Source organism: Myxocyprinus asiaticus, chromosome 28 (assembly GCF_019703515.2).
Source record: "Myxocyprinus asiaticus isolate MX2 ecotype Aquarium Trade chromosome 28, UBuf_Myxa_2, whole genome shotgun sequence".
Classification (NCBI taxonomy): domain Eukaryota; kingdom Metazoa; phylum Chordata; class Actinopteri; order Cypriniformes; family Catostomidae; genus Myxocyprinus; species Myxocyprinus asiaticus.
In genome coordinates this window covers 17,523,304-17,537,200 of record NC_059371.1, presented here as the reverse complement: position 1 = coordinate 17,537,200, position 13,897 = coordinate 17,523,304, and the positions used below count along the sequence as shown (strand labels likewise).

Sequence of the window (13,897 nt, the reverse complement as noted above, 5' to 3'; positions counted from 1 at the left end):
CAGGTGGGGAGGTTCTGTCAGAGCAGAGATTTTAATCCACAGTGCTTTGTACCCTCTGCTGGATGGGTAAATGTACATTCTGAACAGCATTTTAAAGGGTCTCTTCTAATCCTTTTCTGCGGGGGATAAGGGGTCAAAGGCACAGAATTTGATTCTTTCAGACTGTTTTGCGATGTGAAATTATACCGGATTCACACGGCTTTGTACACTTAAGGCACACACTGTATGTAATACATACTCTTTTTGTTCTTCAGACAAGGTTTGGTTTGATTCAATTGCACTTAAGGATTGTGGAGATTTTGCTATTACAGCTGATTGATTCATTTGTCATATTGCTTGATAAACACTGTTTGGCCCTTTGTAACTTGCAGGGAAAGACTCCACACAGGTCATCTGACAGCAGCCGAAATGGGTCTTTGGTTCAAACTGGGTCGCCGTACAGGTCCTTCAGCATCACCCAGATGGTGGATGAGGGAAGTGTGTGTGTTGAACTAAAAATAACAGTAATTATGCTGCCACGTGTCAATGGCCTAATTACAGTTTTACAATACCTTTGGTGAGTGTAATATTTCATTTATACAGGTCTATACATTTTTTTAATATAACTAATTAATAAAACTAATTTATGTTTCAGACAAAATTAGGCCAGTTAGTGTATTTTTGTTTTTTTCTACATCAACAAAATTTGTTCCAAAAGAAGCGAAAGCAGGATCAACACATACTTGTCGCTGAGCAACTCACAGAATGTCAGCTTGTCTGGAACACTGCAGTCTCAGACAAGCAGAATGATACAAAAAGTGAAGCACCCCAGTGCTGTTAGATAAAATATCAGCACTCTTGGAACGCCGCTTGACAAATCAGAGTACCGTATGACAAAAATTGTGGGATGATTATCAGTGGTCTAATGTATTTGTCTAATACATTTGAATTCATTTTGTTTTGGTTGGTGGTCGTTTTGGGAGTATTGTGTGTTTATGTTGTGGGATTGTACTCGTTTTGTCTGCAGATTGAGAACAGATTAAGTCCTCAGTCACAACACACGCAGTCTGAGAGGAAATCCAGCCAGAGAACTGAGCATATGATGAACAACAGGGCCCTGCGGGTTTGTGGCCACACACACACAATAAGTTGACTTCAACAGCAATGCTCAACAAATCTGACAAAAGCTCAGATTTTCTCATCAGGACTTCATGAGGCTGGACAAAGATACCATGACCGGCAGATCTCTGTGTTTAACAACTCAATCACCCCATCAGAAACAAACTGTCACAGTAACTGCTTTTTCCCCCTCAACATTCCTTCTCTGTCCTCAGGGTCGCTCTTTGTTTGTCTGCACTGTTTCAGTGGATGTTTAATTCAGCAGACATACTGCATTGCCAAAAGTATAATGGGCTTTCACACTCCTCTGTCCTTCAGGATATCCCTCTGAATTATCTAGTTTTTTATCTCTTTTTTACTGCTTTATTGCTTCATTTCCTTTCCAGATCGGAGTGTTCAAACTTAAATGTACAAAGTAAAACCCCAAGCATTGGCATCTTTCTATAATTTTTTTTTTAGACAGTCTATTTTATTTTTTTATTTTTTTCTCCTGATTCAAAGGCAGGCTGTTGAACAAATGTACTGTAATGTGTAACCATAATAAGTCTGTCAGAGGAAAGAGCTCAGAGAATTCATTAGTCATATCAAAAGGCTTACTTTCTTGTTACAGACGCTTGTGTGCTTTAGATCTTAATACTGCGTACATGAGTGCAGCTCACGTGTGATCATAAGGCTTAAATCCTGTATGGTTGACCTGCTGCGGATGCTGTTTTGTGTTCCGTCACCGTGTTCATCTAGCTTTTTATAACACTTTTGTGTTTTTCCACATTTTGTGTTTTTTTTTTTTTTTTTTTTTTTTTTTAAATCTGTCACATTATGTTCTTGAGACTGGGCTGGTATTCCTCTGTCCTTTATATTCCGTCCTCTATGCCTGTATGGTTTTTGTTACAGCTGGTTCACTCTATTTCTCCTGTACACTTTCCATGTCCTATGCAAGGAGTACTTGTTTTAAAGACCCCATGAAATCGGTTGACGAGAGTAGTTTCTATTCCTTTGATGTATTTCCTATTTAAACAAAGTTTGGGCGGGACATATCAAAGGGCTCTTCCCCCTTTAGTTTATGTCAGGCATGAACATGATTTGCTCTGTCTTTGCTAGTCAAAAGTAGGTGATATTTAGATGCGGGGAATTCTCATTATAGAGAACATTTGATTGGACAAAATTACTGTTTGCAAGTCATCAAAATTTTTGGTCCATTTTCCCAGAAGAAATTCTAAATTTAAATGTGTGTGTACCTGCTAAAAGCCTAATTTTGTCAGCTTTTTTTAGTACACTAGCATATATTTGGCCTCAAAGATAATAGAAATGGACTAAAAGTCACTAAACTCCAATTTTGATTTCATGGGATCTTCAAAGGGATACTGTAGTTCACCCCAAAACAAAGGTTCTGTCATGATTTACTCAACCTCATGGCATTTCAAACCTATGACTTTTTACCATGTAACACAACATGTTGATATTAGGCAAATGTTAGGGACTGACAGCCTTTAGGCCCAGGTATACTTTGATTTTCATTGCCTTGCAAAGTATACTCTTTTGACCACAAGTGAATACGAACGTTTGACGCATGTGCACTACTACGACTGCTTTGTGATACACTTTTGGTACAGTAAACGGCAGGAGCATACACCGAAGATGCGCACCGAGGAGGACTGTGTGTTGCGAAAATCTGGACTGCACGGTACACGCAGACTGTGCCAATGATGAAATTTGCGTTTCAGCAACGCGGACAACCGAAGTTACAAACTTTATTACCTTTAGTCACCATTCACTTACATTGTATGGAAAAACAATGCCATGAAAGTGAATGGTGACTGAAACCAGCATTTAATCTAACATCTCCTTTTGTGTTCCATGGAAGGAAGTCATACAGGTTTGGAACTATGTGAGGGTGAGTGAATAATGGCAGAATTTCCATTTTTGGGTGAACAATGCTTTAAAATCCACCTGTTTTCCTGATTTTGACTGTTTTGGCCTCTAGGAACCTGTAACCGATGTTCTTACAGAGATGTTCCCTAACACTGTCAAAACTCCCACTGGAATCTAGTGAGTACCACCTATGAAACTGTGGTGGTAACTAAGGCTAGGGTAAACTTTGTTTTTCTGTGTGCTGTTCTATCTTGCTTACTGTCGAGCGCTCAGCCTTCAAAATATCCACCTTTATTTGAACACGGAAGTGTTCCACGATTCATAATGGATGACTGTTTTTGTTTTCCGGTCTCCAGAGTGGTTTCACTCACATCGGCGTATGTTCTTAGTGGATAATGTGATCTTTAACGCATTAAATGTGTAAAGATTATTATCATGTTGCTCCATATTTTTTGATGGTGCCTAACTCATTAAAATTTAAGGATTGGGTGGATGATGTGAAGCTATGGCCCAAAGTTAGTTACGTTGATATATTTTAATACTTTGAGTTATGACAGCCAACAACTGCACAAGTTGAGCCTGAACTCATTTTTACTCCAACTAACATGGTTGTTGTTCTCCATCTTGACCACTTCTATTGGTAGTTTCTTGTGGAGACCGGAATCAGAGAACAGTCCAACGGCAATTAGAATCATCATAGCGCCACCTAATGGTTTGTCAGGAAAACTATGAGTACCCAACACATATTCCTCTGACTGCACATATGATCGCATCTGACGCAATTGCACTATGACTGTTTTGTGACACTGTTATAGCACAGTCAATGGCAGGTGCATGAGCCAACGGCTGCATCCGAAACCAGGTAAATGCTGCCTCCGGAGGCTTTATACAGAGGTAGGAAGGGACCAAAGCATGTCTGAATTCTATGTTCGTGTCACATCCTGTCTACTGAGATACCTTCATCTGATCGATTTTTTTAAGGCAGCATAGATGTATCCTTCGCTGCCTATCAAATCCCACAAACCTGTGCGCGCGGATCCGTGGCAGTTGAGCTGAAATAGAAAAAATGACGGATGAAGAGGCAGTTGATGGCCAATTTGTGTATAAATGTTTTTATTCACTTTTTCCAACTTCTGATTCCATTTCTAGTGAGAGAGTAGTATTGTAGTTATTTATTTATTTATTTTAATTTTTATCCCCTTTTCTCCTCAATTTTGGAATGCCCAATTCCCACTACATACTAGGTTCTCATGGTGGCACGGTTACTCACCTCCATCCGGGTGCTGGAGGACATGTTACAGTTGCCTCCCCTTCTGAGACAGTCAGTCCGCACATCTTATCACTTGGCTTGCTGTGCATGACACCGCGGAGACTCACAACATGTGGAGGCTCATGCTACTCTCTGCGATCCACACACAACTTACCACACACCCCATTGAGAGCGAGAACCACTTAATCGTGACCACGACGAGGTTACCCCATGTGACTCTACCCTCCCTAGCAATTGGGCCAATTTTGTTGCTTAGGAGACCTGGCTGGTGTCACTCAGCATACCTTGTATTCGAACTCGCAACTCCAGGGGTGGTAGAGTATTGTAGTTATTAAGCATACATTTGGTTATCGCCAAAACTCTTGATTTGTTCTAATTATTAGACCACTGTTGTTCGGTTGTACTGAATAAGCAGACGCTTTACCTCCTATTAAAATGAATGGGAGAAATTGGAATGCGCAACCAAGTAGCTGAGCGCCCAACGGTCAACGGATGTAGAAAGAACCAATCACCTTTTAGATACAGACATCACCTGTCAGTCAACTCTAGAACGCGCATGCACATTAGCTATACAAGCTGGGAAAATTGTGTTTTTTTTAGCTTAATATGAGGTAAAGAATCACAATTTATGATTCTAGTATTGTCAGATTTTATTGCTGATTTGAAATATGTCCTTTGGTCGTAATCTTGACCGACCGTTTTTGATATTTTGGTCTCTCTCCATTCAAGTAGATAGGAGCTGCACCAGCATGACTGGAAATAGTCTCATGAGAGCGTTACAAAGATGGCCGACAGGAGACTGACTTGCTAGAAAGATTTGTTTTAGTGGACAGCAGGTGGTAGTAATCGGTTGCTGGTATCCTAGCAATGATGTGATATTATGCTGAAGCAAACGCTATCTGGTGAGTCATTGACTGATAGGGCAGCGAGGCATCAAGAAAGTTACCTTTGGTTTCGGATGCAGTCAAGGATGCGCAAAGATGCAGACTTTGTAGACACGTGGCGCATGCACTTGCTGTTGACTGTTAAAACACGTACTGTATTAATGATGAAATTTTCATCACACGCACTTTCCACAAGATGTCCTAGCACATGGAAAACCAAAGTATACAATATATTTATTTTATTATCTGATCAGCAGTTTTGACAGCCTGTTCTCATTCTAATGTCTTTGCTTTCACCAGCACCACGAAGAGACTATAAAGGGAGCTGCAGGATGTCCTGTGCAGTTTAAATACCAAGATTTGCCACAACATTGGAGAGGCAGGAGATTCAGCAGCGCCTGGTGCCTTTGTGGGTTCAGACCGTGCTTTTTCTTCTTGTGGTCTGTCTGCTCTGCCTCATCTACTCGTACATGAAAAAGCCACTCTTCAATCCGCTCACTGCTCTGGTGGATGGTCTACATGAGGAACCTGCTCTCATATCCAGCACGCAGGCCACACCCACAAGTGGTGATGCAGCTTAGGTTAACTGTACCGTGAAGATACTGATGTCATAGAAAGTTATGGAAAGATCAGTTCCTTCTACAGTAGTTCATCTCAGGACCAATTCAGCCAGGTGTCCTCTCTTCTGGATTTTACCTTCTAAACTCGTCTCCCTTTGTTAGACAAACTGTGTGTAATTGCGTTTGCGACACTCCCTTCATGAGCTAATCATCTTTAACTGTCTCAGAAAACTTGATATGATTGGACTGAATACAATTCAAGGAGCAATCCATCATAACAGCACTCAGATGCAGCATTTTTCTTACCACATACATTGTGTTTGTTGTAAGTAGGATTGAGCATGGAGTGTATGTTTTGCCAGATTTATCTTTTATCATATACATTACATTTTCCTCATTTAAAAGTTGTTTGGGTTATTTGTACTGATGTATTCATTCACCCTGATTGTAGATAACTCATGAGGGAACAATTAAATTATTTGTCTTTTCCACATGGACAAATGAGGTGTGTATCACCCTTCCAGTTTTAAAGATTGTGTACTGGTTTAATTTGTTAAAGATTGTTCAATTTGTGTGTGGTCAGTGATGAACCTAGAATGCATTTAAGATTGATATAATCAATGTTCAAAATGTTGATTGCTCTCAATTGCTTCTCACATTTGTGATTGGGTCTTTACTACACCAGCAGTGCTGCTTATGTTGCATCACCGTTGGGGCAATAAAAAATGTGAACCCTGATCATGCAAAGACAATGAGAGGACTGTCATTTCCTTCTGAACTGACTGAAAGATGAAGACCAAAATCAAGTTTTTCATAATACTACTGACAATCGCTCTACTTTCAGTTTTAATTTTGTTTCTTGTTGTGATAGGTAGGACATTTACATTTAAGTTGAACACAGAGCTTGAAGAATGGGAAAATACAACCACCATTTATCCTGGTTTAAGTCCAGAACAGAGAAAGGAACTGCTGGCAAATTTTAAAGGTAAAAAGCAAAGCCCATTTTGTCGTAATTTTGATTGCTTAAACATATTTTAAATGTATACCCCTTCCATCCTTTATACTCTTGTGAATTAGTTACTGGAGGGGGGAAATATGATGTAGAGTTTTTAGGTGTATTTGGTGTTATGTTATTTGTTATTGTACCTGTTACTTACACACACACACACACACACACACACACACACACAAACTTCTCTTGGCCAAGTTTACATGCAGAATATTTGGAATTTGAATTAGGTCATGTTTCGATTGTCAGCCTATGTGTTGTGTAAACGTGTTAATCCGATAACCAGATTATACTTTATATTCTGTTTACTAGAGTAAGACATATGGCATTTCTATATTCTGAATTAGAATTATTAAGTTGATTCAACTACTGTGCAGAATAAATATTGATTATTTGGAAAAGATTTGAGTTTATTTAGCATATGCTGATTACCAACAGAAATATTCTAATGGTTCCGTACTCATGCCTTCTTTTCATCTCTTTCATAGAGGCAATTCAGATCCCCACAGTGTCATTTTCAGAGACACAGCAGAACACAAGTGCACTGCATGAATTTAACCTGCTGCTCAGAAGGAGTGAGTTTGTTAGATCCAGCACCAAATGGGCAATGTTCTCCAAAGCATGCATGGGACCACTTGCTGCTAATGTCTTGATTCCTTTTGCATGATTATGCATGAAGAGAGAAAGATCCATTTTTTTATATCAATTTATTGCATCTCTCACAGTCTTCCCAAAGGTCTTTTCATCCAGCCTGGTTCAACATGAAGCAATATCAAACTACAGCCACCTGTTTACAGTGTTTGGGAGTGATCCCTCTTTGGAGCCGTATATGCTGCTGGCACACATTGATGTAGTGCCAGCTGATGAGGTGGATGGGTGGGACGCTCCTCCTTTCTCTGCTAAAGAGATCAATGGCTTCGTTTATGGGCGAGGGACCATCGACAATAAACAGTCTTTGATGGTATAATGAATAAACAGCAGTTCAATCATCAGCACAATCATAGTTGTTTTGGTCAAAAGGTGAAGTGTGTCATTTCTGTGCCTACAGCGACACCAAACAGAATTGCAGAAATATTGATTGTTTTACAGAAACAGATAGTCCCATCCCAAACTCAGGCCACTGGTTGAGCCAATGTTGCTTGTCGGAATGCTCAGACAAATGGAGCAATGTTTTGATAGCACCATAGTTTTTACACTTTTAGGGGAAAGCAACCTACAAATGGCTTACCTACAGCTGACTCTGGGATAGAAGTATTTTAACACTGTTAAAACAATACTACGTGTTCAGTGCAATCTGCTCCTAACTGCACTTATATGTGTGCTCTTAAAGGGGATCCTTCAGGCATTGGAATATCTATTGGAACGAGGTTACACCCCTCAGCGAAGCTTCTACATTGGTTTGGGTCACGATGAGGAGGTCAGTATCAGGATCATTTCTGTACAACTTCAAAACACTAACCACAATTAACCTGGTGAAATGACCACAGCAAGCTTCTCTTAATGCAGCTGTTTATTTCATTTTTGTCAGGTGCATGGCTTACATGGTGCAGTGAATATTGTGAATCTGTTGAAGAGTCGTGGGGTGAAGCTGCGGTATGTTTTAGATGAAGGTCTTACAATTATGGATGGCATTGTAGATGGCCTGAACGGACCAGCTGCCCTGTGAGTCACATCATTTTAGGATTAACTGCATTAATATAAACATTTGATATTGAATTAGTGTGTAATTTATGCCTGGTGTGTTTTTTTTGTTTGTTTTTTTTTTTTGTAGAATAGGAGTCAGTGAGAAGGGCCAAGCCACAGTAAAGCTGAGTGTTAGTGGTGCTCCGGGACATTCATCCATGCCTCCTAAAGAGAGCAGTATTGGCATTTTGGCTTCAGCAGTCAGAAAGTAAGATGAAACTCCTAAAACACTTAAATAATAACTAATTTATCTCGCACTCTTTATTCCCGTCATTTGCTGGCAAAACATCTTTAAAAAACGGCATTACACCAAGTTATCTAGTAAGCTAAAGCTAATTTTGCGCTTTTGGTGATAACCTTTTCCAGTTTGGAGAAGAACCGGATGCCCAATCTCTTTGGTCATGGTCCTGAGCGTGCCACATTTGAGCAGCTGGCACATAAGGTAAAGCAAAACAAACATAAAATTGTACGTCACAACACATCATGCATTTTAAAGAACACGCATAATAGTTTAAATAATTTTGTTCTGTAGTTTGGCATGCCTCACAGAATGGTCATGGCTAATCTGTGGCTCTTCTCTTCACTGCTCAGCGGGTAGGCCACATTGCCCTTTTCACTTACTATAGAATCAATGAGTACATGCTCTGATCTGTGCTACATTCTTACTACATTTGCAGTATTTTGGAAGGACAGCCTGACACAAATGCCTTTGTGAGGACAACGACTGCCGTTACAATGTTTAACTCTGGTGTAAAGGTGGGCTGTCATTCACATCATTCTTATGACACATAAAATCACTCTTAAGCATAAATGGATATGCCTGATTATTTCTCTCTCTCTCTCTCTGTCTGACAGATTAATGTCATGCCAGCATATGCCGAGGCCTTTGTCAATTTCCGTATCCACTCAGCCCAGACAGTGCAGGAGGTAAGAGTTGTTACCACAACAGTGGTTTTGGCACATTCAGTTACTCTTTTAAGATCTCAGTAAGATCTCATAATTGTTTAAAGACTTTTCCCTATTCCTTTTGAAGGTTTTGAAGCTGATCGAGTCCACCATATCAGATAAGCGTGTGAAGGTGGAGCTGGTCAGTGGATTTAACCCACTGCCCATCAGTTCGTATGATGAGCACACATTTGGGTACCAGATCATAAAGAAAACAGTGCAGGACATTTTTCCTGAGGTCACTGTGACCCCTAGTAAGTTAGTCGACTTTTTTATGCACCAAGTACTGCATATTTTCTCCCTCAGCAAAGAGCTCAAGGGGCTTAAATGCCCCTTATATACATCATTTCATTGACTCTTGCACAGCCTGCTTCTACTCTTTGCTTTGTCAACAGTGGTACTCTATGATTTTCTCTTTCAGGTATCTGTGTTGGCAACACTGACAGCCGTCACTACACAGAACTGTCTCCAGACATTTATCGTTTTGCCCCGTCATGGTACAAACCTGGTGATTCTGCAAGGTAGGACACATGGGAATACCACTCTTGGTGACGCAGCATGCATACTCACGTATAAAGACTAAGTATTAAATTGTTTGCACTCCTGTAGATTCCACGGTGTGAATGAGAGAATCGCCATTCAGAACTACGAAGAGATTGTGCTGTTCTACTTTCAGCTCATCCAGAATTGTGACATCAGAAACGTGCCATCACCTCGCACCTGACATAAATCTCTTGCTGTGGTGTTTAAGTTTAATTAACTTGAATATAAAGTCTGTAAAAAAATAACATTATGGCACATTCAAAATGGTTGCAGTGCTGAATGAGTGTGGTTGAACCAACCTATGAAGTGTTGAACCGACCTCAACATAATCTAATGCCCCTTCTATAGTTATTATTTTCAAGTGTTTTGCATTTGTGCAGATTTTACTGAAGATTCATAGTTGTATTTTAAACTGCTGGATTACCATTAGATTATCAAATTTGTGTCAGACAGAAGTGCTTTATTGTGGTATCCTATTCAAATTCTGATAAAGTCTGATGAAAGGTTTGAAGTGTGGTTCAATAAACATTTATTTGCCTCTAAATATCTCTTACATCACAGAGCTGTTGCTGAACACAAATTTTTGGTTGTTGAAATATTCAATGTGCCTTTGAATTCTTTTCTGTTTTGAACTAAAGTGATAAGTACTGATATCGAAAATCCTTGTTTATTTCCATAATTTACGTGAAATAATATGAAATTGCATGATAATTAAGATAATTTCCTATAAGGAAATCCATAGATGAGTTCTTTCTATTAGGTAGATTCGGTCATTTTTCATGATCAAAGTGATATTTAGCCATGCCAAGGCAGTCTACTGTAAGATGGCCAAATTACAAGGTTACCCATACAATATCACTCTATCACTGCGAAACAATGTTACAGATAAGTAACATTACCTGCCTTTAATTTTACGACCATAGAATAGCCTGGTCTTCATGCAAAACCTGTTTTTGGGCAATCATTTCTCCAGTTGTTAATTTGACCTATTTAAAGGAACGTCCCGGTTTCAATTCAAGTTATGCTCGATCGACAGCATTTGTGGCATAGTGTTGATTATCACAAAAATATATTTTGACTTGTCCTTTTTTTTTTTTTTTTTTTTTTTAAAGCAAAAGCCTTGGTTCTAGTGAGGCACTTACTGTACAGTGGAAGTGAATGTGGCCAATTTTTGAACATTAAAATACTAACTTTTTCAAAAGTATAGCCACAAGACAAACAATATGTGTGTTAGTAAAATCACTTACTAACCTTTTCTGTGTAAAGTTATAGCCAATTTTACAACTTACTATGTTACAACTGTTACTATGATGTTAAAATGCCAACAAACCCTAAAACAACTGTAAAACCTTACAGCTCAAATAATACATGAGTTTTAACAGAAGAATTAATACAAGTGCTTCCATAAAATTATAAGCTTCACATTTCTGTTTAAAACCTTCAAAAACTGGCCACATTCACTTCCATTGTAAGTGCCTCACTGTTACCTTTTTCTTTTTTAAAAGGAGGGACAAGTCGAAATTATTTTTTGTGGTACTCAGCATTATGACACAAATGCTGTCAATTGAGCTTAACTTGTACTAAACCCAGAACATTCCTTTAATCCTAAATTTTTGCCAGCTAAGTGGGCACATGTATTTTACTCATTGGATAGCCCAATGAAACAAACTGTATGCCTTTTCCAATAACAATAAAAATAACAATAAAATGTTTGTTATTTATTGTTGGTCACAAAAACTGCAGGGTGTAGTATAGTTGCTCGTAAGGACCAATAGAAAATTGCAAAGTAAAAAAATAAAACTTTTCTTTATCCCATTTATCATGACAATACTTAAAAATCTGCAACTTTACAATGTGACTCATTGAGTTACCAATTCTTAAATGAGGCTCTGTTTTTTCACACTCACAATTGTGACCATTTACTGTACATGTTTATTTGTCCAATGAGCATGAGCCAGAGCTATCTTATTAATATATAAATTATAGACCCATTAAACATTATATGTACAAAATATGGTAGTTATATGTGTACTATGACAGGTTTTCCTTGCTTTGACACTGACATCGTCTTTCAGAGGGACGCAGTGAAATTAAATGGCTCTGCTCCTGTGAATATCTGCACCACTCATAAAAATTTTCACATGAAATCAGACAGTCTGCACTGTTATTTATGGTTGACCATTCTATGTAGAATACAACAACTCTTTTTAGACCCTTCTGAATTTAAACCGGTGGGATTAATTCCTAGGCAAATCACAGTACAAGCAGCTGCTACAGAAGACGATCCCAGCAGGGCATTTTGTGAATGAAGGACATCAGGTCAGCTAAGTTTGCATACACCCCGTCTGGCTTGCCAACATAGAACTGAACAGGCAGGTTTATTACATTTCTTATGTAATTTTTCACATTGGTAGTTTGGTGGCATTGCTTGTTGTATTTTTGACTTTGATCTGACACACTGTGAATGATTAATAATCATAAGTTAAAACGAGATGTACTAGTATTCACATGTTTATCAAGCTCACTGAAGAGAGGGTAGCTGCCGGTCATAAAGATCGATAGAACAGATTAGGGCTCCTCCAACAGGACCAGAGCAAGTAGTTTTGAGCATGTCAAGTGCCTGTTGACAACCTTTATGTAGTTTATAACCTCTGTTATGTATTTTACCTTTGTCTCAAAGCTCTCCTGGGTGTCAAATTCCACTCAATAATTTCCCTTGGTTGCAGATTGAAATCTCTGACCTTCAATCCACTGTAAAGTGGTTCCTTGAAAGAAAAAAAAAGATGATCATCTGATGGGTGATGATAAACTCATGAGTGATTTTGAAATGATTTTGACTGCAGTGTTACTGCAGATTTAACGGACTGCTGATCAAAATAGTGTGTAGAACTGTGGTTTTGAATTGTACTTTATTTTAAATGCATGAGTTTGAATGTTAACCCATGCCTCAAGTTGATCTCATATCAGGGTCAGCTTCTCAGATGGAATGCAATCCCCAACCACAATCATTCATTCATTTACTTTCCTGTTGTTTTTTACCTGTCTTAGTTGCCTGAAATGAATCTGATAACACGTCATCTATGCCTGGGTTCAAGAAGAGAAGCTTGTTATTAATTGGTCATGTTACTGGCCAGAGCTCTTTTCTAAACTTGAATGTAGAAAATCTCAGTTGAAGGTCACACCTTTGATGTTCTCAAGCCATTGGAAGAGAAGAGGAGGGTGACAAAGTTGGAATCCAGTGAAAATAATGGTGGAATTTATAGTAGGTTAATGACATAATTAAACAGTTGATGTACTAAATAAAGTCTTGTCTACAAAAACCACAGCCCAATGTTCCACAATTTATTCCTTATTTTTATAAAGGTTGTGCTAATTTATAAAAAATTTACAAAGAAATTAGATTTAAATTTTTTACATTTACATTTATTCATTTGGCAGACGCTTTTATCCAAAGCGACTTACAAAAGAGGAATAATACATCATAAGTGATTCATCTTAAGGAGACATTGGTACGAAAAGTGCTGCATTACAAAGTTTAACTAGCATCAGAATAGTAGTATCCAAGACAAGAATATACATAATTATTACTATTTATTTATTGAGTGCATGGTGAAGTGCTCATGGAAAATATATTTTTAGAAGTTTTTTGAAGACAGAGAGTGAGTCTGCTTCACGGATGGAGTTGGGAAGGTCATTCCACAAACGAGGAATGTAGTTCTGCAGAAATGATTTTAGGTATGCTGGAGCAGACCCAGTGACTATTCTGTATGCCAGCATCAGAGCCTTGAATTTGATACGTGCATCAACCGGCAGCCAGTGAAGAGAGACGAGTGGTGTAACATGCGTTCTCTTTGGTTCATTTAAGACCAGACGTGCTGCTGCATTCTGTATCATTTGCAGGGGCCTAATTGCGCATGCAGGGGGGATGCAATGAGAGCATTACAGTAGTCCAGTCTAGTTATGACAAGTGACTGAACAAGAAGTTGTGTGGCATGTTCAGATAGGAAGGGTCTTATTTTTCTGATATAGAGGAGTG

General features: G+C 38.7%; 1 protein-coding gene across 2 annotated transcripts; it reads left to right on the top strand.

Moving 5' to 3' along the window:
- The first annotated feature begins 563 nt into the window (after positions 1-563).
- Positions 564-10,862, top strand: LOC127419437 (N-fatty-acyl-amino acid synthase/hydrolase PM20D1.1-like). Of its 2 annotated transcripts, none has more exons than XM_051660821.1 (16): positions 564-1,102; positions 3,080-3,144; positions 5,422-6,006; positions 6,553-6,666; positions 7,179-7,265; positions 7,416-7,651; positions 8,021-8,107; positions 8,219-8,352; positions 8,462-8,581; positions 8,740-8,815; positions 8,906-8,967; positions 9,051-9,129; positions 9,229-9,300; positions 9,407-9,572; positions 9,740-9,839; positions 9,928-10,862. In XM_051660821.1, the coding sequence occupies exons 3-16, from the start codon at positions 5,919-5,921 to the stop codon at positions 10,040-10,042; spliced, it is 1,536 nt and encodes a 511-aa protein (XP_051516781.1). In that variant the 5' UTR covers positions 564-1,102; positions 3,080-3,144; positions 5,422-5,918; the 3' UTR covers positions 10,043-10,862. The 2 variants fall into 2 exon arrangements, with proteins under 2 accessions (XP_051516781.1, XP_051516780.1); XM_051660820.1 differs by having other exon boundaries at positions 564-1,271.
- The last annotated feature ends 3,035 nt before the right edge of the window (positions 10,863-13,897 follow it).

Coding starts and splice junctions, on each gene's coding strand:
- LOC127419437 (XM_051660821.1), top strand. CDS start 5,919: ATGATTGGACTGAATACAATTCAAGGAGCAATCCATCATAACAGCACT. Junction 7,652..8,020: donor ACAATAAACAGTCTTTGATG/GTATAATGAATA, acceptor GTGCTCTTAAAG/GGGATCCTTCAGGCATTGGA. Junction 8,108..8,218: donor GTTTGGGTCACGATGAGGAG/GTCAGTATCAGG, acceptor CATTTTTGTCAG/GTGCATGGCTTACATGGTGC.